At 33.6% G+C, this 24,235-nt stretch overlaps 2 protein-coding genes across 2 annotated transcripts; one reads left to right on the top strand and one right to left on the bottom strand.

Annotated features, from left to right (window-relative positions):
• Positions 1-2,835: 2,835 nt before the first annotated feature.
• On the bottom strand, positions 2,836-7,989 carry LOC116768709 (mRNA export factor GLE1-like). Its single transcript, XM_032659502.2, has 8 exons — positions 7,833-7,989; positions 7,553-7,710; positions 7,037-7,300; positions 6,453-6,545; positions 4,919-5,301; positions 4,008-4,187; positions 3,177-3,339; positions 2,836-3,050 (listed from the first exon to the last, which is right to left on the bottom strand). The coding sequence occupies exons 1-8, from the start codon at positions 7,840-7,842 to the stop codon at positions 2,964-2,966; spliced, it is 1,338 nt and encodes a 445-aa protein (XP_032515393.1). The 5' UTR covers positions 7,843-7,989; the 3' UTR covers positions 2,836-2,963.
• Positions 7,990-8,264: 275 nt separating this feature from the next.
• On the top strand, positions 8,265-23,633 carry LOC116768710 (protein croquemort-like). Its single transcript, XM_061526863.1, has 11 exons — positions 8,265-8,541; positions 12,750-12,871; positions 13,841-14,020; positions 15,618-15,743; positions 15,949-16,158; positions 19,459-19,667; positions 19,835-19,946; positions 20,242-20,402; positions 20,979-21,083; positions 21,567-21,714; positions 22,075-23,633. Exons 2-11 carry the CDS (start codon positions 12,755-12,757, stop codon positions 22,177-22,179), a joined length of 1,473 nt encoding a protein of 490 aa, XP_061382847.1. The 5' UTR covers positions 8,265-8,541; positions 12,750-12,754; the 3' UTR covers positions 22,180-23,633.
• The last annotated feature ends 602 nt before the right edge of the window (positions 23,634-24,235 follow it).

The following is a 24,235-nucleotide window of genomic DNA, read 5'->3' on the forward strand; positions in this document are numbered from 1 at the left end:
AGGTTATTCAATGCTATTCATATAAAATAACAAAAACAATACAAAAAATGACGTAATAAGAAATAATATGTGACTTAGGACAAAAACATACGCAAAAGTTTACAAGTGGCGACAACTACTTACCATGTATTAACTTTGCTTGTTTCAGGTTTTTTATCACAGAATGTTTCGTTCTGTGATAAAAAACCCTTCAATATATGAAGTCAAAACATTCAATCTATAAAGTTAATTACGTAAATTTAACATTAATTCAATAAAAGCTTAAATATTAGCATATTTCCTGAAGTTGTGAATACATAGGTTTAATCAAAGCAAATATGGCTAATTTCATCAAAAAATCTGTCTTTTGGACGCTTTATTTCTGAGTTAAATTTCAACTAAGGTTTGAGATCGAAAGACAGAAAAAAAATTAGCAAAATCTAAGTTAAGCGTTATTGCGATAGATTATACGTAAAATATCAGTTCCCAAAGATCAGTTCTGGTTGACCTCGCTTGATTAGGAAGCGTATTTTCCAATCAGTGGCCAATAACATAATTGTTATTGTCAGAGGAAACGACCACTCCACGCCCCCGGACCTACTACGTCCGTCGCTAATTTGTCGAGTACTTTTAAACAGACTGCCACTATAAGGTCAATAATGTATTAAAAAATGTACAAGGGATCCAAGCGAATCCCTCTCAGGTGAAAATCCTGATATAAGTCCTGCTATAAATATAACAGCAAAGAAAAACACTTTTATGGGACGTACGGTAGTTTAATTCATTCATATTTAAACCGTTAAAAATATGTAAAGCTTATTCGAACTGGTCTTCAGTTACTCTAATGCGGTCCATTAAACCTTGAGGTCAGGTATAAATAGCAGTAAGCACTATATCCATGGAAAAACTTTTCACAACCAGTAACACGAATGATTAGAGACCGAAAATTAACATAGAACTGAGAATTAGAATTGACCATAAAACATGATCCAGTGGGTTAGTATCGGGAGTAAATGCCAGCCAGTGTTCGGCTCTGATGAAGTCAGAAACGTTTGCTTCTAAGAGTGAGTGGACGATACTTTATGACCCAGCGTCGAATTTGGAACAAAGCGTCATTCTTTGTCAAAGTGTTTGAAAAGGCTTAATTACAATATCAAGAATGATTATCTTGCGAATTTTTTTTTATAATATGTCGTAGTTGCTTCTTCATATCTTTAGTACCCCACAAAATCACTGATGGCGGATAAAGCTCACGTTGTACTCTGTTGATTAATTGAATTTCTTTGCAGATTACAGCGTCCTATATTGGTTGCAAAAAAAATTTTCATGCATATACAATACTTCTCTATTGCCTTTTGCTTGCCGCTTTAGTAGGTATTTAAATTTACTAACCAATTATGTATTTGTTAATTAATTATCAGTTAGGAAATGACCATTGCGTCTCCTACAAGTCCTAGGTCATCTTTTAAAATAGGCGGTTCGATTCTGGGTGAGGCAAGGTCGTACTTAATATGTAGTTTGTAATTATATATATTATTTAGTAAATTAATGAAGAATGATTTTATTATCGAATATTCATTAAAACACTTGATCTAAATGTAGGTTTACTGTGTCAGTGTTCATTGAATGATATCTAAAACTTTCAAGTTTCAACAAGTATAAACAAATTAATTGCCCATGTGTATAGAACTTCAACGTAAATACATTAATGATATGTATAGGAATATAACTAAATGTGTCCGAAAAAATTAATTATTAATTTTGTAAATGCGCTCTGTAGGATGGCTGTATAAAATAACCCCGGCAGTTACATAGTTGCTTAACTCAAAAAAGGGGGCCTGTAGCACTGTCCAAATTCATAACTAATTTTTATCCAATCACCTTCATACTACCTTTGTGAAAATCGGATTAATTTCTTAAAGTTCTTTTCAAATTTGGTTAGCTAGGGAGAGGAGCTTGGACGGTGGAGGTGAGCGTTTAACGCATGTTAGATAGGGCCCCTTAAACCTATACCTGGGTCGCAAGTCCCAGGCACTGCTGAAGCTCCTCTCCCTGCAACGCAATGTATCCGGCATGTGCACGGTGAATCCATGGAATGCTGAGAGGTTTCGCCTCTTGTAGCATAAGGATAATATTTTTCGCTACATGGACGCACAAATCGTACAAAAATACGTACGCACGTAGACACTAGATACGTACAAAAACCTCAACTGATTTAATTCCTCTTGGAATTAACAGCTCTCGTGCGTGATGAAGGGACGTTCAGTTCGTTATAATACTTGCCGTGATAAATGTTAAGTATCCTCATTAGCAGCGAACCCAGGAACCTTAATAGTGACTTCATATTTCCTTTCTTTTTCCGTCGGTAGAAAACTAGTGTGCTACCAAACCGAGTTATAATATCCAAAAGTTACTTATTGAAGACTGATTCAAATATTCATTTAAATGAAACTAATATTTTTCGGGTACACCTATTACGCGTGCTTTATTTTTGTAAAAGAACTAAAAACTCCCGACGCGACGTCTCGGTTACTTTTCAGCAACCGTGACCACGGTTAGTATATCCGAATAATTTTAGTTTCATTTAAATGAATAAAACTAGCGAAAGTCTGAGATCTCATTATGATTCTAAAAAAAAATTAACAGAATTGTTAAGCAAAAGCCACTCGTACGAAACAACTAAGAAACTGATTTCGCAATTAGAATTGCAAATGCTGATCAATGAAATTGGGTGAGGCAAGCAAAGGTAAAGATTTTACCTAAAAAAACTAATAATGATAAATGCCGCCGACTAAAAACTAAAAACTTCATTACATGTTGTAGTCTCATAACTTTTGGGGTAAAAAAAAAAAAACATGTAGGAGTAGATTTTAATTAATACACATGTAGGAATATTTTTAGTTTTAACCGAATACAAAAATCAATGGCGACTGTCGCATCCGCTGACAGGCCTCGGGGCGTGTGGTCGATACCAATAACATGCATTATACATTTCTATTCTTTAATTTCTCTTCAATTCTCTTTTTGGATTCCTTGGCTTTCTTCAAGAGCAGATCTTCGATTGATTTAAGCTGAACAAAAAAAAATTTTTTTACCAAAATATAAGATCATAAACTAAATAATAATATATATTTTCTTATATATATATATATATATATTCTTCTAAATACCTCAGTATCAGTATAAATGTATACTACCTCATTGGTAAACTCGTCCTTTATCCTGTCTATGTGCTCCAGACCTTCCGTCTTCTCCTGTTCATATCTCTGTATAGCCTTCTTCAGTTCCTCTATTCTCTGTGAAGCTCTCACTGATTGCTCCTGATGCTTCCTCTCTCTCTCTTCCGCCTCATGGAGGTTACTAGAGACAATAATTTAAAGTTGAAAAATCTAGTCCTATATAAAACCAGTTCAACTCAATTCTTAGGTCAACTAATTAAAATTTTACACATATTTTTTTATGTATCCATCAATTACCTTTCAATGCATAGTGTTAATATTAATTATTTATAATAATTATATTATTATTCTAAGCCTAACATTATATTCTGATACTAATTGGGAATTCTTATAACAGTAACCAGCGCCCTCTATACATATTGTAACTCACCCTCACCTCAATGCTTCACCGTTGACATTATTTTGTTACTACTTGTGGAGTGATAAGTATCAAAGGAGAAGTACCGCCCAAACTTATTTCTAGCAATAGATAATAAATTAAACTACAAGTAGTTGTTGGAAGTTGTATATATATTGGTCTAGAAACCCTCAAATCTGGTTATTGTTTACTGATGCTAGTTTAATCTGTGGATGTTGACCTGAACATTGCTTTTATTCTTTTTCTCTTCTGTTTTCTAGATTTTGACATGTGAAGGACAATCATTTAATATGGATCTACATGCATTACTATATTTATAACCCATTTTCTATATTTAAAGATGGTTAAAAAACTTTATATCTCTGACTATAGACATTCATAAAGTTGTATAAAAAGTATACAACCTTCTTCAGCTCAACTAATCTAATTACCTTATAAGTATTTCTTTTTCTCTCTGTCTCTTGATATTATTTTCCCTCATCTTCTCTCCCTCCTCCTCTCTTGCTGTCTTCAACTCTTGCAGTTGTACCTCCAGCTCTGACAGCTCTGTATTTAGAACTTCCAGCTCTCCGTCTTTGCTGTCCGCTTCCAGATCACCAGCCTCATATTCCCTTCAAATTTGATATAACTGTTTAAGCCTCTTGTAGATATATATATATGTTTCTTTATAGGTGGTTGGAAAGGCTAAGTATGACAAAGAGGAAACTTCTCAGCATTCCATGGATTCACCGTGCGGGTGCCGGGTCGACAGTGCCTGGGACTTGCGACCCAGGTGTAGGTTAAGGGCCCCCTATCTATCGCGCGTTAAACGCTCACCTCCACCGTCCAAGCTACTATCTCATAAACAAATTTGATACGAATCTACTAGGGCTGCCTTCGAAGTACGTTCCTAGAATGAACCCAAGTCTTTACTTAGTTGTTATGACTTATTATTGTATATGAAAAGTGTTCATAGAGGTTAGCTTAGGACTAGTTTTGTACTTTGTGATACTTTATTAATGAACAAAATCACAATCTTATAAATGTTAAGACATTCAAGACGATAAGCCGTCCTTCCTTGACAAAAATCGCGCTTTTTATAAAGTGTCCCAAAAAATAATAATTATATAATGATTTTAAATAAAATTCGTAAATCCAACGGTAGCGTAGGCAAAACGATGAATGCTGATCCCAGTCATCTCAAGACGGGTCTTACAGTAAGAGTGCGTTTCTCACTTACAAACTGTGGTTAACTTAGTACCAACATATATTTAAGGGAATATTTTTTTTAATAGATATGACTTTAAAGAACGATAAAGTTAATTTAACCAAATAACATAGCTATGATATATTCACTACTAACCGCACACTCTCCATGAGCTTGGACATGTCGTACAGCAAGTTGTTGGCCGTGTCCAGATTGGGTTTGATAGCTTGTAAGTTCTTCAAGCTGTTTTCCTTTTGCATCAACGTTGCCTTCAAATTGCTGAGTTTCTCCTCAGCGTCCTGTACGTTCCTAGCAGCTTGTTCGGCTTGAGCCTTTATATCCTCTGCGTCGTAAACCCTCAACGCCTTCTTCTTCTCTACTTCTGCGAGTAAAGTATCTCTGTGTGTCTTCTTTTGTTCTAGAATAGTTTGTATACGTCGATTCTCATTTTCCGCGATCTCTAATTCCAGTTTGTCCTCAGCTAACGCTTCCTTCTCCTGTTTGAGTTCATCCTCGTATATTTTGATGTCTTGGTCCAACTGTAAACAATAACATTGATCAGTCATTAATTGAACTAGACATCATTGAATATGGTTAAATATTGCTCCTATTTTAACTTAAACCTTTTTTTTTAATTGTGTGTGAGAATATCGTTAAAAATAGGAAGAATAACTGCACTAATATTAGGTCTACTGACGCCATTCCATACATCATATATTTAATCTTGCATTTAAACGATTTCTATTTTAAATTAAAAGCCCATTTATTCTCACCGTCTGTATTGAACATTGATTGGACAAAAAACACCAAAACAAAAATATATTTCACATTAGAATATATGAAGATACTGAAATGTAAAAAATCTTACTGTAATTACTATGCGGTAGAGTGAAAGGAACAGAACTCCGGTATAATGACAGACTGCATGACAAAACAAGTTAAAGGCTGTTCGTTAATGAGTTGAGATCGATACCCCATAACGAGAATCTTTCTTAATATACTAAGTGGTTTAATTATTTCAAAATTTTCCGTCATTCTGATTAAATACAGCAATCAGAATCATGGGCAGAGACGAAACATCTAACGATTGATTGGCGATTAATGTTTTAAGACTTAAACACATTAGCAACTTTTACTTCTCCCTTTTGAAATATTTTAATCTACTAGATAACACAGTGAAAAACTTAAATGTAGCCTCGGGATGAATATAAACGGGATGCAGAAACACCAAGTAGCAAAATAAGAAAAAATTTAAGTACATTCATTACAGATACGGAGATGGAGCAGCAATATAGAGCAAAGTTTGAACAATACAATGAGATTAACCCGATGTGGAAAACATTAAGGTTTGTATCACACTTCGAGCCCCTAGCTCAAATAACTCATTATTATCTTCAACTTACTACACAATAATAATCAACATAGAAGACAATTGAAAATTATTGATGATTAATTCACAAGTGCAATAAAAAAGTATTTTTTTAGTATATATTCTACTTACCCATATCTTTGAGGTAAGACTATTATAACTTAAGACTAGTGTGTTAAGAATATTTTTTTTAAATTTAATTTTGCGGTTTAAATTAGGTTTATTAAAAATATTAATGTTATCATTTGGCAAAAATTATAAAAAAAAAAACAATAACATTAAAAGTACTTGTTTGGATGAATAAGTAAACTCTCAGCCTACCTTCTCGAGCTTCTCAGATCTCTTCCCCTTCTCTTCTGCCTGCTGATTCAGAAGAATAAGGAGTTGATTCTTTTTATCCTCTAACAGCTTAACCTGAAACGTGAGTAACGCAAACTTAAACTATTGAAAATAATTAAAATGATTGTATCCACAGCTAAGTATGTATAATAATATGTATGTATAATAATCAAGCGAACAGAAAGATAACACGTTTAAAATACATGGTAACACAAGATAAATTAATGAAATCCCGACCCAAAAAAAGTACACAATTATTATGACAAAGGGTTAGTGTTTCAAAAGTGAGTTCCAACATATGCTTGCAAGCAAACTGAGTGTTTAACATTCCTATCACACCTAACAAACGACCTGATGATCTTGTAGACCTGAACTGATTTCCACCAAACATAGCAAAAAACACTTGCCTATACCTTTCAAACAAAAAAAAAAATCATTAAAATCGGATCATCCGTTTGGGAGCTATGTTGCCTCAGACAGACACATACACACTCACAGACACATCAAACTTATAACACCCCGTCGTTTTTGCATTGGGAGTTCACAAATAATACAAACATATAAACCTGATTAGTCTTAGCAAACAGTTCCTCTTCATATGGTGCTATATCTCGCAGCCTCTCCTCGTTGAATACCATCAAATTGAATAACAGTAGCAGTATGGAATGGGAGGTGGTGACCGTCGGTTGGAGTAAGTGGATGATGCTTATAGTGGCCCCAACTTGCGGCATTACGGACACGAGGTGGTTGATGACACGTGTCATGTTAATGACTGGCAGCAAGTCCCAGTAGTATGCCAGGCTCTCCGTGCGACTTTCTTCCGGTGGAGGCTGTGTCGAAATTGGTTTGAAGACAGCTTATTAATGAATTATTTTTTTTATTATCTTTTGTTTTTTGTATATATGTCTAAATTTTCATTGGCTTTTATGCAGTATAATTAAAATTATTCAATAAAATGTTTTATAACAGAGATAATTATGTTAATTCCTTGTATTCTGGTAGTATGCTTTTGAAATGCAGTAGCTTTCTAGATATTTTAATTAAATATAGTATATAACAATAGTAAATTGATTTAGCATTACCTTCAATATAGCTTCCCTGTCAATATCGAGGCGATCGAATATTTCAAGCAGTGCCTTCATTACTTCAAGAGGCTTTTTTAAGTCAGCCGCGGTCAAAGGATGATTAGGAAACTCCCCATTCCAATTACCAATGAAATTTTCGAGTGTAAATGCTGGAGCTATAATATAAATATATATTAGTATACATGATCAAAACAAGAATTATTTATTAACTACTGTCATAAGCCTGGACGGAAGAGGACTTGAATATAAGTTGATTTTACATAAAGTAAAAGCTTACTTTTCTCCATTTTATAAATCCAGTTGACCACTTAAGAAAAATAACTTCAATCAAAGAGAAAATATCATAACACTTATGTTTACTGAACAACAGAAATAACGGCGAGATATATTTTGAATTCAAATTCAAATGTCATCTAGGAAACGTCAAAATAGTGTTTTCTTATTGAATCTATGGCTTCCTTCAAACTGAATCTGTAGAATGTTTTCCCAACGTCAACATATTTAATTATTTATGAGAAATTCTAATTTTCCATTGCTTGTTTGTAAAAACTGAAAGATTTTGGGCCAATTAAAGATTTTTTATGTTAATAATCAAATATATTTTATTCTGTTTTGTTTCTAGTGCCAAATTGACGTTGCATCATAGTGACTTTGATGTATGTCATGATATGACATAATCTTGACTTCGGAACTTGTGATTTATATTAGGTATTTATTATCGAAAGTTAAACAAAATAATGAGCTGTCAAAAGAACGAAGTATTATATAGTCATAAGAAGTCGGTCGGTGGCAGTCGTTAGTTGTGTGGATGAGTGTGATTACAAATATAAAATTAATTTTACGCAAATAATTAAAGCAGAATGCCGGGATTATTGACTATCGTGTAATCTTGGCATCAATTTAATATAATGTAATATATGGGAACTCCGATATTAAATTTTATTTTTCGTGATAAACAAATTCTGACTAATCAGTAAAACAAAGGCGTAAGTATTCCTTTAACCTCTATTAGTGAATAATATTATTTCTTAATTTTCATTCATTAAAAAAAAATTCTAAAATTTTGCAAGTTTAGTTACATAAACAAGTATATTATTTTTTTAATACTGCTATGATTACTGCTTTTACAATCCTTTCTTATACTAAAGAGGTTGTCAACCTTTTTATGATTATGATAATATATGAAAAAAAAATCATATATATGTCTGTAAGAAAAAAAAACAATGCAGTCATCTAATATATTAATACATTTATGTAGTAAATTATTATTTTTATTATAATAAAGAAATTACATGCGCATTATAAGTCACAAGATAAAAATAAAAAATATAACTATTATTTGCGGTAGAGAACTGTTACATAGTTGTATATTTTATTGGCACATAATTCCCTAGTATTGCTTATTGATTGTCACAATTGTTGATGAGTGCTCTTCAATTAATAACTTTCAATAGCGCATATTGAAAAAATATTCGAGAAAAAATTGTTTGTCTATGCACAAATACTTTTTCACTAAACATAAATGGCCTTGCATTTATAAAACAGTTTTTTTATATGCTATGACATCTTAGAAATCTGATAGATACTGAATAAAGTTTGGAACAACTTATTCGACGGAAATTCATGAGACAGATTGCAGTCCACTAAGATGGAAAAATTTTGAGAAGTATTTTAATATATATATAATAAAAGTTAGGTCACATTATTTAATACTGGGTCTTTAATATATTATTTTTATTATAAGTCAAACAGTTTTAAATTATTACTGATATTGTAGTAGAGATTATTTATGAGCTCAGTTTTGTTGGACTCAATTTTTGTCCAAACTCCAAAAGTATTACACACACTCTGTACTTTAAAAGGTTGGTTTGAATTTCTTCAATAATAAAATCGGATAAAAAAAATATGTCTCTATCTTTATATAATATATATATTTCTTTAGCGGTATTTTGTTAAATTAATAAAATTTATTCCACTTTCAACTGACCGTGACAACTCTGGGATCAATTACTATTATTATTCATGAAATGTGATTTAGAATCGTGCTTTCGTCACTCTTAAATTGTATCTGAAAATCTTTTGTATGCATAAAATTATTTTAATTATTCTTTCCAAACCGGTATCAATTTTTAAAACACACTTAAATATTACTCAATACAACTTTTTTCAATATTAAATTTCTATTAAATATAGTTGTATGTTGAAAATAAACATTTAAGATGTCAGAACTTGATTTGCGTGACGGTAAAACTAATACAATAGCCAGTAAAACTAATGTTTTGCTGTTATCAGTCTTATTATTATTGCACAGCATAATTTATATAAAAAAAATATAACCTCATTTCGGTGTCTAAGTATGCCATCTTGATTTTTTAACGAAGAATAAGACGAGGTGACCAAAACTAATACCTTTTCGGATTTACTACGCGAATTTTGACTATTTTAAACTACATAATCCCGACGTTTCGGTTACTTTGTGTTACTTATCATCTCCATGTAACAGGACCGACTGACAGACATTCACATCTCGTCTGCCAGTGATCAGTGATCACGGTTGCTGAAAAGTAACCGAAACGTCAGGATTATGTAATGAGATCTAAGATATTCGCGAGTTTTATTCATTTAAATGAAACCAGTATTTTTCGGATAAACTACGAGTGATTTATTTTTGTAAAAAACTACATACTCCTGACGTCTCGTCTGGCCGTGATCACGGTTGCTGAAAAGTAACCGAAACGTCGGGAGTATGTAGTTTTTTACAAAAATAAATCACGCGTAGTTTATCCGAAAAATACTAGTTTCATTTAAATTCAGGATTATGTAGTTTAAAATAATAAAAAATCGCGTAGTAAATCCGAAAGGGTATTACTTTTATTTAAATGACTCGCGAAACTCTTAGATCTCATAATACGAGGTGACATTGAAATGTTATGTAATTATAAAAGTGTTCGTAAAGATTTTTTGCGTTAAAGAAAATTATTTAAATCTTATTTAGTTTAGTTCTTTACGTATTGTTTGCTCTGGTACTTAAGGACTTGAAGTGTTAATATAAATATTCAATATTTAATCATCAATAGTCATATTTTTTTTGTTATACAGTTCAGGCATTTGTATCTAGATTATATGCAGTGATTTATCGATAACTTTTTTGGTGACTTTGAACTGGACACTGCGCTTTGGACACATGGCAACTCTTAAATTTAAGCAAGTCACTATTGATTAGATATTTATCAATAATTTGGTCTGATAAATTCCTAATAAAAAAAAATCTGACAAAATTTCGTACATGTAACACCAAATAGTTTATCGTCCGTTTAGGCTCAAAAGGACTCGTATCCAGAGCCGTAAAAACATACAAAAAAAATACAGTATGTTTTGAATGCATAATTGCGAATACTTACAATATTATATTTTCATTTTTTTTTTCGAATTACGTAAATGTTTATGTAGACTAAAAATGTTTTAAGAACTTAGTCTATTTAATAATTAGTAAAATTTTAACTTTATAATTTTTTTCCCTTTAATATCACTAAAAGTAAAATCATACAGAGTAAGTAGTGCTGTATAGTATAGAAGAAATAACAGAAGGGATCAAATGAGGCAAGTCAACATCCTCAACATTAATTCCACATTAACATTTACCCTTGAAGTTGCAAACATTTACCCCGCGTACATTACAGCGGGGTTAAGATTTTTGTGTATTTCAATTGCGAAACAACTGTTAAAGATAATTCAAAAAAAATCTTCTTTTCTCTCTATAACAATGCGGATTGCTACCGAAGTATGAGTAGGTCATAAATCAAACGAAAATGGACGGAACAGGCATCGCCGACAGAAATTTGCGGTTTAAAATTTTTACTAATTTAAATCATTACCCACTCTAAAATCTTCTTTTAGATTTTTTTAAAAATTATATAATTACATTATTTTTACAGTTAACACTTTCTGTCATTTCCCGTATCTCATTTGAGAGGAATGACACGTTTAGTAATAATCACTATTTAAATATTACGAATAAGAAAACCGTGTTGCTGTCAATGTAAAAAACAATTGAAAGCCTAGCAGCGATCTTTTCCTTATGATAAATATAACATATTTTGACGTTTTAATGCTATCCTGATCCTATTTTTTAATATGTACTACATTCGTATTTATTCGTTGGACACCCCGTAATAAATAAATCAACAATTCCAGCGTTTGTGACCACAAGGTATTAAGTTATCATTACGTTTACAGAGCATTACGTCTATATCATAAAGAAAGCTCACTTTGCTTTCAATTTACTCGAGATTTGGATCAAATCAAATCAAATGAAAAGCACGACAATCCAATGTATTGGGGATTAAATATTCATAAAAACTATACAAATATATAAATTAAATAATCTATTTCGTAAATAATAGCGAACAGAAACATAATTTCTTGCGTAATATTTATTAATAATACCACCTACATTTAATCGTGTTATATAATCTACGAGTCCTCATCGCAGAATAACATATGTCTTATGCAAAAACAAGCTATTCCATACATCCTTTGGAACCCGAAATTTTACATACAGTTATAAATAATTTATGATTTGTTAAAATGCCGTGACATATATACGTTGGTAGAAAATTATTAAATTAGTTGCCTAAATATCGTTATAATCTGAGATTATAGAGAATTATCTGATAATTCGAATCAATGTCATGGAATATTTTTAAATTAATTATAGAATAAAATTTTAATATTAGTTTGGCAGAGGTTGAGCGCTTTTTATTTTACATAACCGCCTATTTCATATTAAGCCATAGTTTTGTTATTGTCTCGTTTCTTATATTCCCTCCCTGGTATTGCTCTGGTCCTTGCTCCAATTCTTAAGATTTTTTTTTAATCAAGCCCCATTCCTCCGAGGTGAACGACGTCGAATTAAAAATATTATACCTATATTTTAGATTTCCTCAAACTTTTTGTGGCTAATTCTAAAACTATTTTGTTAGACGAATTTTATTTATTGTTATATAGTCTCAAGTGAAATATTGTCCTTCGCTCATTGCCTAGAATTATATAAAAAGTTCTTATTTTATTTTTTTTTAATATTTAATCGTTCATGTTGAAGTGAATATTTACGTGTTATTACTAAAAAATAAAATTAATTAAGTCATTTACGAAGTCGATGTGGTCCAGACGTAACAATGTCACTCTCTTTCAGTCAGAATGGTGTCCATGGAGAAGAAGAGTGCCATCCTCATGAGCGTCGGCTCCTTCCTGGTGGTGACCGGGGCTGTCATGGCCGTTTTCTGGCCATCTTTATTCATGTTAGTGTTGAAGAAGGTAAGTAATTAGAAAATAAATGTATTTGACATATTCACTTGTCTGTGATAATTGGGACTATGAAATACGTATTAAAAAAACTGTAACGTGTTTTTGTTAGCAAAAAAAAAAGGCTTTCGTCAAGCGGACGAATGAAGAAATATTAAATAATAAGTAGAATATTGCTTGAGATATTGTTATTAATCTAGATTAGCCAGTCGATGTGTCAGATGTATAATCTCTATGTCCAGTATAAATCTTAACACAAACAATATTTTCAAAGTTTTGAATACTAAGTTAAACTCATATTTACAGAAAGTATCTCGTTATGAACACATGTTTAGCGTCCGGTTGTGTGTATCAGTCATGTGATATTGAGCGTTTGCAATTCATATTTTTCTCTACAAGGCTACTGCGGTTAATAATAGTTTGGTACAATTGAATGACAGTATTTGTTCTCGTTTCCTTATCTGCGACAATTCATGAAATATAACTTTGTTGTAATTTACTATGCGCTAGATTACAGTAAAGTAAAAATTAACTCTTCTACAGTTTACCGATGGCATGTTGATTATTGTCTCGGTTAGTTCGTCACGTTATTCGATAACAGCGATCTTGTATTGTTTGTTTGTTAAAGATAAAAATGATTTGCTGAATAAAACGTGCTCGATGTCAGTTGCTTGTTTACTGTGTGCTAACCTTTATTGCACATAGAAATAGAAGCGTTATTACGATTGCATTTTAAGAAATGGAATTAAGGCTTCCTTTAGATTAATTATAAGGGAATGAAGGCACTTCGATTACAAATAATATGTATCAGAAATTTCCATAACTTACTGAACATGTCGCTATACTCGTATCTGACAGGAACCGTATGTACAAATCGTCTCTCTTATAACCCATGAATCTTATTTTAACATCTTAAAATCCCATGATTAAATGTCTTCTGCTGTCTCGGATGTCTTAGAACACTAGAGCTCTTCCTTCTAGATTATGGTGCTGGCACCTGGTTCCACTTCTTACAACATCTGGAAGGAGATACCCATACCTATGTACCTGGAGTTCTTTATGTTCAACATCAGCAACGTCGATGACATCCTAGCTGGGAAGAATGTGAAGATGCAGGTGGAGCAGTTCGGACCATACGTGTTTAGAGAGTACCATAAAAAGGTGAACATATATAGATTTGTATTTAAATTTTAAAAATCGTAGTCTAGAATTGAGTGCAAAGAAAACAGGAATTTAAATTTCTTCATAGATGTCCTCGAGAGTTGCTTTGTGTCATTTGCTCTAAGTTGAGAATTTGTATTCAGTTTGGGACGGTTTTTGGGACACACACATTGACTTGAAATCAAATTCTGTTCTCCTTTTTGGTCAATAGATTAGCTTTTAGCATATTTTTGTTTTACTAAATTTATAAATATATATAAAATTATTAACTAAATAACAAATGTATTTGATTAAATGATTCATTTACTTGTTATTTGCTTAATGTTTTCGTAATATTTTATGTCAAGGTTTGTTTTCTGTGTATGCTCCATGCAAACCTGTTCGCCGACCTTTAATTTGGCAGGACCTAAACGACTTTGGGAAACCTGTATTCTGTGTTCCTTCGATTCTATATAGATACATGGACAACAAGTCTAATTTTTTATTTTGTTTATTTTATTCTAAATAAACGCTAAATCATTTTGTACGAGGAAATCAAAACTATGGGGTAGGTTTCTTGGAAATATCGAAAGAGGAAAATTTCTAAGATCAACATATTTAACGATTTTATAATATTATTGATTACGTTTAATAATTTTCATATATATTTCAAAATAATACAGAATATATATGTTGACTCGCAAATACATAGGTCAGAGTTTCATGACCCGTATGATTGTTGTTACAATTGAACCATGTTGATCCGCCTCCTTCCTTCTTCCTCACAAACGTCGCGGATGTTTGATAACATGTTCATGTTATGATCTATTCATATGCTAGATGTCTGGTATATTTGTTCTATCAGTCATTACAAACACTATTAATTTTATTTCGATTTTAGCTGTCCAGTATAGCACAATGTTGTCATTAAAAAATTTTTCCTTTGATAATTCATCAGATTATTTATGGGCTTCTGGAAATTTACAAATTCTTGTTGGTCGTTTGTCAATCTCTCTATCAGGTTGCCGCGTGTCAAAGCAACAAAGTTTTAAATTTGATGATTCATTTTGAAGACATTTTTTCAAAGATTTTATTTAATTTAATTATGCGAAAGTTATTCTCATTTCCTCGGTATTACGATAAAATGGCGCTATCGTGGAATTTATCTCAGATTGGCAGAATGATTAATTAATATTTTATTATCTTTTAAAACGTTCGCTATCTCTGAGCTTAATGATATTGATTTCATTAAAGAATTTTTAATCGTTTTTTAAGTCGTGAATTCATTGTATCTAGGATATCTGGATGTGAAATAAAGCACTGAATGTTAGGAAACGTATTTCACAAAAAGACCCTCTTACGGTATAACGAAGCTTATAACATAGACTCTGCTTGTTGTAGCACACATTTAGTTTTTTACCAATATATATATATATATAAATTAGATCATACATCCAATCGGATTTAACCGATGAGAACTGAACTTTTTCTTTATAACAGCTCTATTTTTATAATCGCATACTAGTGTTGTTACCCCGGTGGCTCCTGTCACACAAACAGACAAAGCTATGAACTGAAATACAGGACAGCTCGTTTATATGTCGTTTATAAATCACAGGTCAACATCACATTCAACGACAACGCGACTGTCACCTTCTACAACGAACGAACATGGTTCTACGAGCCTGAAATGTCGAATGGGACCCTGGATGACGTCATCACCAGCATTAACCCGATTATAGCGGTGAGTGGTCCCACCCCACGATCGCTTCACCAGATAATACAACTGATTATCCAAGTACAACCTTGATGATACAGAAGAATTGATTATTTGGATGTTTTTTGTTTTCCTTTAAGTGTTATTCTAGGAGTGTTTATCCAAGACATACTTATTGCACGTGATGTATAATAGTCATTTCAAGCTCGTAATCTACAAACGTTCCTCGCAGACGGTGGCCTACGTCCTCCGCAACCAGCATCCATTACTGAAGGTGCCCGTGGATGTGTTCATGAGAATGTTCCATGATAACATGTTCCTGACAGCACCGGTCAGGAATTGGCTGTTCGATGGTATAGAGGATCCCGTGCTGGACGTTGCAAATCATTTCCCTGATCTACCCATCAATATACCCTACGATAGATTCGGCTGGTTTTATGAGGTAGGTTCTTGTATTTATTTTCGGGTTGGGATTGGCTTCGGGTAAATTTAGTTTTGGGTGCGAGACTTTTTATCCGTAGAAGGGATATTTAGCTATCATTATTGACAGATCGGTTGACGAACATAAAAGGCTCATTGTCAGACGTAATCAAATAGTGAGAAAACCACATACCAGAATTTATATGATAAAAAATTCCTTATATTTTGTGTAATTGATATAGGAATAGCAGGATAAGTAACAATCTGAGTATATCCCTTCACATATGTGGAACAAGGTTACTCCAAAGTTTGCAACTAGTGTAAAACGATCTCTCGCTAAATGAATCATTATCATGTATGACCTTTGAACTTGGCGTATTTGTGATATGTTATTGGGTCAAGGGTCGTTTTTTATTAAGGAAACAAATAATTGTTTTGTGCTCGCCGACCTTTGACCATTATTGATACAGTGAAATGTGGGGAGTTGGTTCACTGCGCGCTTACATCTAAAATGACAAAAGATATACCATTCAAACTGCTTCTTATATTGTAGTGTAGCGAGTAAGTTTGTGTGTTCGTTTTAATCTAAGTTACGGATGGACCAACCAACGGTTTATTTTTGTAATGGGAATGTTATTATTCAAATATATTAATTTAGGGACACGTTTATTATAGATAATTTCTTCCGGTTTATGGATTTATTATATTTTATCTGGATATAATATATTGACAGTTATTTTGTTGGTACCCCGATTTTTGTCGTTAATTTTATTTTTGCTTAAATTCTGAAGCGATGACAGATAACAGAAAATTTAATAAATGGTTGAAATAGCTACTGTGTTAGTCTTTTTATTCGGCTCGTAAACCTAACTCCAGTGTAACCTTAGTACTGTAATGTGAACTGAAAAACTGTAAACGATCCGTCATCATCATCATCATCATCAGCCTATGGGAGCCCACTGCTGAGCAAAGGCCTCTTCTCACGTGGAGAAAGTTAGAGCATTAATCACCACGCTTGTTTAAGACGGGTTGGAGATTTCAATCGTATAATTTGAAATTATAAGACCAGTTTTCCTCACGATGTTTTTCCTTCACCGTCCGTCAGTGGTGTCTTAATACTCTTACATATGATTCGGAAAAGATCACATTGGTACTTGCCAGGTTTCGAACCCGCGCCCTCACGTATGAGAGGCGGGCATTTAACCTCCAGGCCACCACGACTTCGCTCCGTCCGCTCCGCTCCGTATCGAGTGTGTATATACAAACTTCGGGCAGCCATATTTAATATTTGGCGTGCGGGCAGCGGTAATCACGACAGCGTATTGCGCTAACCGACTTTCGCTGATTGTATAATTATGTTTCATTAAATCGATTGATTTGATTTAACTAGCTGTTAAACGTTACTTCGTCTGTCCTATAGTATTTTTTCATTGGAGGTCAGTCAGAGGAAAATTTATTTTTTTATTATTTGAAATAAATCTAGAAGTTGTCTTTTTTGTCCCGACATCCAATTGCGTCGGTAATAAATCAATTTGAATGGGAAGAACACAAAATGTAACAAACACTTTCAGAGAACTTTTTTTTGATCCCTATATTTTTTTATTATTTTTTGTTCTACCAAAGTTATTATATTTTAGCCTTATTGCACATTATACAGCTTGGTTAATTGCGTGCACTTAATCAATGTATAAAAAGGTTTTATAATTAGCAAAAAAAAATTTCACAAACCTCCTTCGCTTAGTAAAAAAAAAACATTAAAAATAATAAAAAATTACAATATTTTCACTTATCTCGTCACATATGAAATACAATCAAGTGATTTAGTATTATCTAGTTCACAGCTCACGAGTTTATAACATGTGTTTAAGAAAAATAATTAAATCGTGCCCGTATTACATATTACATATTATATGTTAATGTAAAAGAGAAATATATTTTAAATTCCTTAATACATTACATGAATTCACAATGTTAAATCAAACGTAGACTTAGATTATTTTAACACTATTATTTCTTATCACTAAGTATTTGTTCGTGATAACCTTATTTTTTGAACACTTCAGATTTGAAAGAGGAAGTCATTAAACATACACATACACACACACACACACACGCACATACACACACCGACACACACGTATACATACACACACACACACACACACACACACACACACATACACACACACACACACACACACACACACACACACATATATATATATATATATATATACACATTATACATGTCCTAGCTAATAAGTCGACTTCGTTCTACTATTCCAATGTCTTGCACGACCAATCGTAGTTCGTCTTTTTCATATAAACAAAAAAAAACTATTCAGCTAAGGATGTCGAAAAGGAGCGGCCAGTATTAATTTGTTTCAAAACATGTTCCAAGTAACGTATGTACCTTATGTGCATTTTTTAAATTACGTATCGATGTAACCAACAGACTAATAATCTTTTTATAGTTAGTTTTTATAGTATGGACGAAATAAAGATGTTTTTAAAGTTCAAAGTATTATTCCAATACTATTTGTTGATATTCATAATAATTACAACATTGTTATTATACTAACGCATGATTCAGGCCAACGTAATGCATCTCGTGAGCTATTAGGTGTTGTGCAAAATATACGTCACGTGGCAATCAATGTTTAGGTAGATTTATCTAAATAGTTTTCAATTTATTTAACATCTGACATTATGTGGGACTGTTTGTATATATGTTTTATGTTAGCTCTCTAACTGGTATGTTTAGTGCAAGTCACTTCACACTGCGAGTGAAACCTTTTCCATTTTTATTTAATAACCTACGTATATATAGTATTATCGTGTGTTCGTTGCTAAGCATGCATGCAAGTCAAAAATATTCGTCTGTGAAATGCCTTCTATACAATTTCGATATTTTTCCCAAATTAGTTATTCTTGCTGCATTATGAAATGTGTGAGGGAATGAATGAGTGCTCTGAGTGAATCATTACTAGGCTAGTGTGGCTATCAACTTTGTATTCGTTTCCGCCCGGCAAATAGAATAAAAAACCACAAAGAAAAAATGTTAATGCTGTTTGGTAATTATATGTATCGATTAACAAACACAGGCTCGCGCATATGGACGTAGACTTTTGTTGGTGTTAGTTGGGTTGCAAGTAATTTGTGATATTACAAAAAAATAAGCATTGTAAATGTTGCATCTCGCTTTAGTGGAAGCATTAAAATTAATGATTGGCAAAATATATACGATGCTTACAAAGTCTGAGATAATAAAAATGCAACGAACGTAGAAAAAATATATTAAAGATTATTTAAAAATTTAAAGCGCAACGGGTCAAAGGAATTCGATGGCATATTCCTCATGAACACTGGCGCTAAAGACTTCTCCTCTCTGGGTAACGTGGAGAAATGGAAGTATTCTGACCGATCCAACTTTAGGGACGAATGCGGTGTGGTCCAAGGATCGACGGGAGAGTTGTGGGCCCCTGAACTTGGACAGCAGGAGCTCACAGTATTCGCCCCGGATATATGCACGTAGGTTATTCATAAAATAATTCTGTATTATAACTAAGCTAGATTTTAAATTAACAAATTTATTACAGTCCAGCTTAAAAAACAGGACACTCGGTTGTTATCTTTGCCGTCACTAGTTTCGCTAACGCTAGTGTTCCTGACATGAAATAACTTTATACTTTCAACAGGTACATGAATCTCGCGAGAACCGACAATCCGGTCGAGGTCCTGGGCGTCCAAGGTGTCGAGTACGCAGCGAATAATTCATTATTCGACAACGGCTACAGATATCCTAGTAAGGTAGGCATTCAAATTTTTATTTTTTCCCAGCTTCCCTTTAAATATTGCGAGGTCGACTAAACCTGTCAGGAAATTTGCATGTTATATACTGATAGTCCAATCAGGTATAGATGCTTTGCTCAGAACGTGTAAGAACAAAAAGTGAGGTAAGTTTTCGTCCAAGACAGATCTGATTTAAAAATATTGTTGCACTTCTAGTCTACGTGCAGTGATATTCACTTTATTGTACAAAATTTCTTACTAAGCTCCTCACTGTTCGGCGCACCTGAGTTCCCTGTCAATCTCCTATTTCTAGGCGTGCTATTGCGACGTTGTCCGCGACGACAACTGTCTCCCGCCCGGCGCCCTGAACGTGTCTTCGTGTAGGTTCGGTGCCCCGGCCTTCGTATCACAACCGCACTTCTATCAAATGGATTCTCATTATCTACAGAAGATCGAGGGTCTCAACGCTACCGAGTAAGTAATTCAATTTACTACCAATTTTTGATGTAAGAATACTCCTAAAGGAACTGTACTATCTGATTCGCGTCCGTCGTTTATGATGATGAAGGTACTCTCTGGATGTTTACACGAGCCTACCGTTGTAGTACCTTAAGTTTGTTCAGCCTTCATTGTTTTTTTGTTGCTCATAATGTTCCAGCTGGTCGGTATTAGTGTCATGGTGGGTCGCCCTAGCGCTACCAAAGAAAATACCTAAAAATATTGGCAATGGATGATATAGGGACGTTGTGTATTTTTTAATGGATATACTTTATAACGTATTTAAAGTTGCTAACCTTTTAGGCTCCTGATAGTGCTTATTTGACCACACCAAAATATTTGACAAATCTGTTAAATTAACGATAAATTAAAATAAGATTCCGATATGAAATATAAGATGAAAAATCAAACAAACGGGATTCGAACCGGCGACCAGAACAGCGAATTATATTTAGTTACTAGATCATCATCCTTAAGCCTTCTCTATAGACATGGGACCTATTAGTTAGTGACGGTGATTAGTTCATCCTGTTTCCTGTCTTTCCTCCCCAGCGACATGAACTTCCGGCTGTCCTTGGAGATGTACACCGGCATGCCGTTGTCTGTCGCGGCTCAGCTACAGATCAACCTGCTAGTGAGACACGTCGATGCCATCACGTGAGTAACTCGATCGTAACCGTTAAAATAATAATAATAATTAGACAAGAAAAAACGGTGCCGGTCTACACCATGTAAATGAAACGAATATTTTCGGATTACGTTTTATGTCATTATTTTTACTGATGCTCCCGACGCTTCGGTTACTGTGCAGCAACCGTCATCACGGACAGACGAGACGTGAATGTACGCAGTTTTAAAAGTAATAAAATACGCGTAGTAATCCGAAAATATAACTTTCATTATAAAATTATATTCGCGAAAGTCTTAGACCTCAGTAGGTCTACACCATAGTTCAACAGTCTAGATCACTAGTTTAGAGTCTAGACTCTAAAACTGAATTTTCATATGAATATACAATCGAGTTACGATTTTTTTGCAAAACGAATGAAAAGCAAAAATTTTACTGTATTTTTATGGAGATGCCAAAAATCTTCAACTAATTTCAAACAGTTCGTACAAACGGTAAATATATGTTTCCAGTATAAACAACCAGCTTCCCGACCGGGACACGCTGGTGCCCATGTTCTGGTTCCGCCAAGAGTTGTTCATGACGGAGCAATACGCCAGCCTCGCGAGGCTCGCGCTGGGCGTCCGCTCCGGCGTGCCGATTGGACTATACACTATCACGGTAGTAGATTTTATGTGCCTCAGACGAACACAGCCTTCCTGCGGTTCATGGCCACTAGCCCCGAACACCTGTATGCACGTCCGAGCCAGGCATGTTGGTTACCAAGGACATCATCGCGATTTCATACATTTTTGGTCCAAACACGAAAGTGCCGGCCAATAAAAAACTATTCTGTGTTAGAACCTGTCCCCCTGAGTTTTTATCTATGACACCAAAGCTGTAGGGTCATTGTCCTTGTTTTTATTGGAGTTCAAAAATTGAACATTTTAAGTGAGTTTCTAGAAAAAAGCAACAGAAACAAATGATTTGTTCTAATCCATACAGCCGATGAATGAATGCATGTTATAAACTTGGTTGCAGGCGGTCGGCATCCTGCTGCTCGTTATAGGTATCTTCATCCTCCTCAAGAAACTGCTCAAGCCTTCCGACACCTTGCTGGACTCGCCGCACGAGGTGGTGCAGTGAACAATAAGACTGCCTAGGACATTATACTATGGAAATTCATGATTCCAGTTACCGGGATTGCTTTTCTACAAATATATCGATTTCAGAGCCCATTACGTTCAGCGTCAATAATAATTCCATATATTTTTTATATTTTTTTTAATTGTAAGTCTTAGTGCAATACTTTAGGTGTAACAAAGGGTGCTATGGGTTCGAGTAGCCCACTCGTATATTAGTGGCGACAGGTAGCATTTTAGTCGACTAAAACAATATTAATAATGATTAACTAGGTGATAGGTTTTTTTAAGATATCTAATAACTGTTACAGCTGTGTATTGTATCATAGAGGTCATATATTTTTTATACATAGCTCTAGTCTGTACATGTAGTATTCTTGGGCATTTCGTTTTCGTTGACTGGATCCGGAATAGACACAGTGTCGTATATATTATATTATTGTTTTATCATTCTTGACCTCATTTGAAACAAATATTGACGTTTTTGTTACATTATTCTAAGAAGGTTATGTTTTTAAAAAGAGCGCCATCTGTTACATGAAGGTGGTACTAGTTGTCCTTGTTATGTCTTGCCACTATGAAATAAAAGTCGTTACACACAACAGTGCTTCTACACTCGTTAAAAAAATGCGTTCAAATTGATTTATTTATTTAAATGATTTATATTTAGTATTTCGTATAACATAACCAAAAACAATTCCTTCACATTATTTAACTACACGGGATGGAGGAAAACTCGGATTAATGTCGTTTTAAGTATATATTTTTAAATCGTTGGAAATTTTCTTAACGTTCATTTTATTAACATATTTTATTAAATGTATTATATAATTACATTACTCATGTTATGTGAACAGTGCCTTACTAGATGTGTCTAGTTTTTTTTTTAATTATGGCCTCCAGCCGTGCAAAGACATGCACAGTATATTCTGCCAGTGTCGAGTATAATTTAATATTTATAAGACCAGGTTTCCTCGCGATGTCTTCCTTCACCGTCCGTCAGTGGTGTCTAAATACTCTTAGAAAGTACATATGTCTCTCATAAATCACATTGGTACTGTCCAGGTTTCGAACCCGCGCCCTCATACACGAGAGGCGGGCTTTTAGCCTCTAGGCCACCACGACCCTGTGTGTCTGTTATACAACGTATTTAATGTTATCTGTTGTTAGTTGCCACTTCATGGTTACCCTAAATGGCAACTGTCAAAAATATATATTCAGTCGAGACTGTTCAGTTTTATTTCATTGAAAAGTCAATCCCGGATCGTGTGTCCTCCATTCTACCTGACACTGGCAGAATGTACTGTGCGCGTCTTTGCACTGATGAGGGTCATATAAAAAAAAATATAAAGAAGATTCAACTTAGAAAATTGTACGAAAGAGTTACCTTATGATGTTCCAATCGGATCTTTCCCTGTAATTATTCTGACTTGTTTATAAATAAATGATTCAATACAATCGTTTTGTTTTATTCTCGTGTCTGGAGTCCTGGATTTAATTTGAATTATAATGAATAATATTCATAAACCATAAACAATAAAAAAAATTTATTTCTTAAACTGTGTACTAACTAAAGGTTTAAAGGAACTAAGAAAAAGGTTCGTATTGTTAGAAATTAACTATTGTATTATCTGTTTCTTTAAAATCTTTAAGCCAATAATATTATCACCTATAACATCCAAATTTAATAAATAAATACAAGATGGCTGCCAACACGAAGGGATGATGATTTCAACACTGGTGGAAAAAATAATCACTTTAAATAAAAAATAAGACACCAGAGTTTTTTTTTAAATGATTCCTTCGTGTAAGTCATACGGGGGGACTGAACATGATTAGATAATGAGATCCAAGACTTTCGCGAGTATTCATTTAAATGAAACTAATATATTCTGATCACTACGTTTTATTTTATTCACGTCTCGTCTGTCCGTGATCACGGCTGCTGCAAAGTTATCGAAACGTCGGGTGTGTAGCTTTAAAAATAATAAAATAACGCGTAGAAATCCGAAAATATTAGTTTCGTTTAAGTGACTCAAGGAACCCAAATGCGTTACCAC

The sequence above is a fragment of the Danaus plexippus genome, chromosome 4 (assembly GCF_018135715.1).
Source record: "Danaus plexippus chromosome 4, MEX_DaPlex, whole genome shotgun sequence".
NCBI classification, from domain to species: domain Eukaryota; kingdom Metazoa; phylum Arthropoda; class Insecta; order Lepidoptera; family Nymphalidae; genus Danaus; species Danaus plexippus.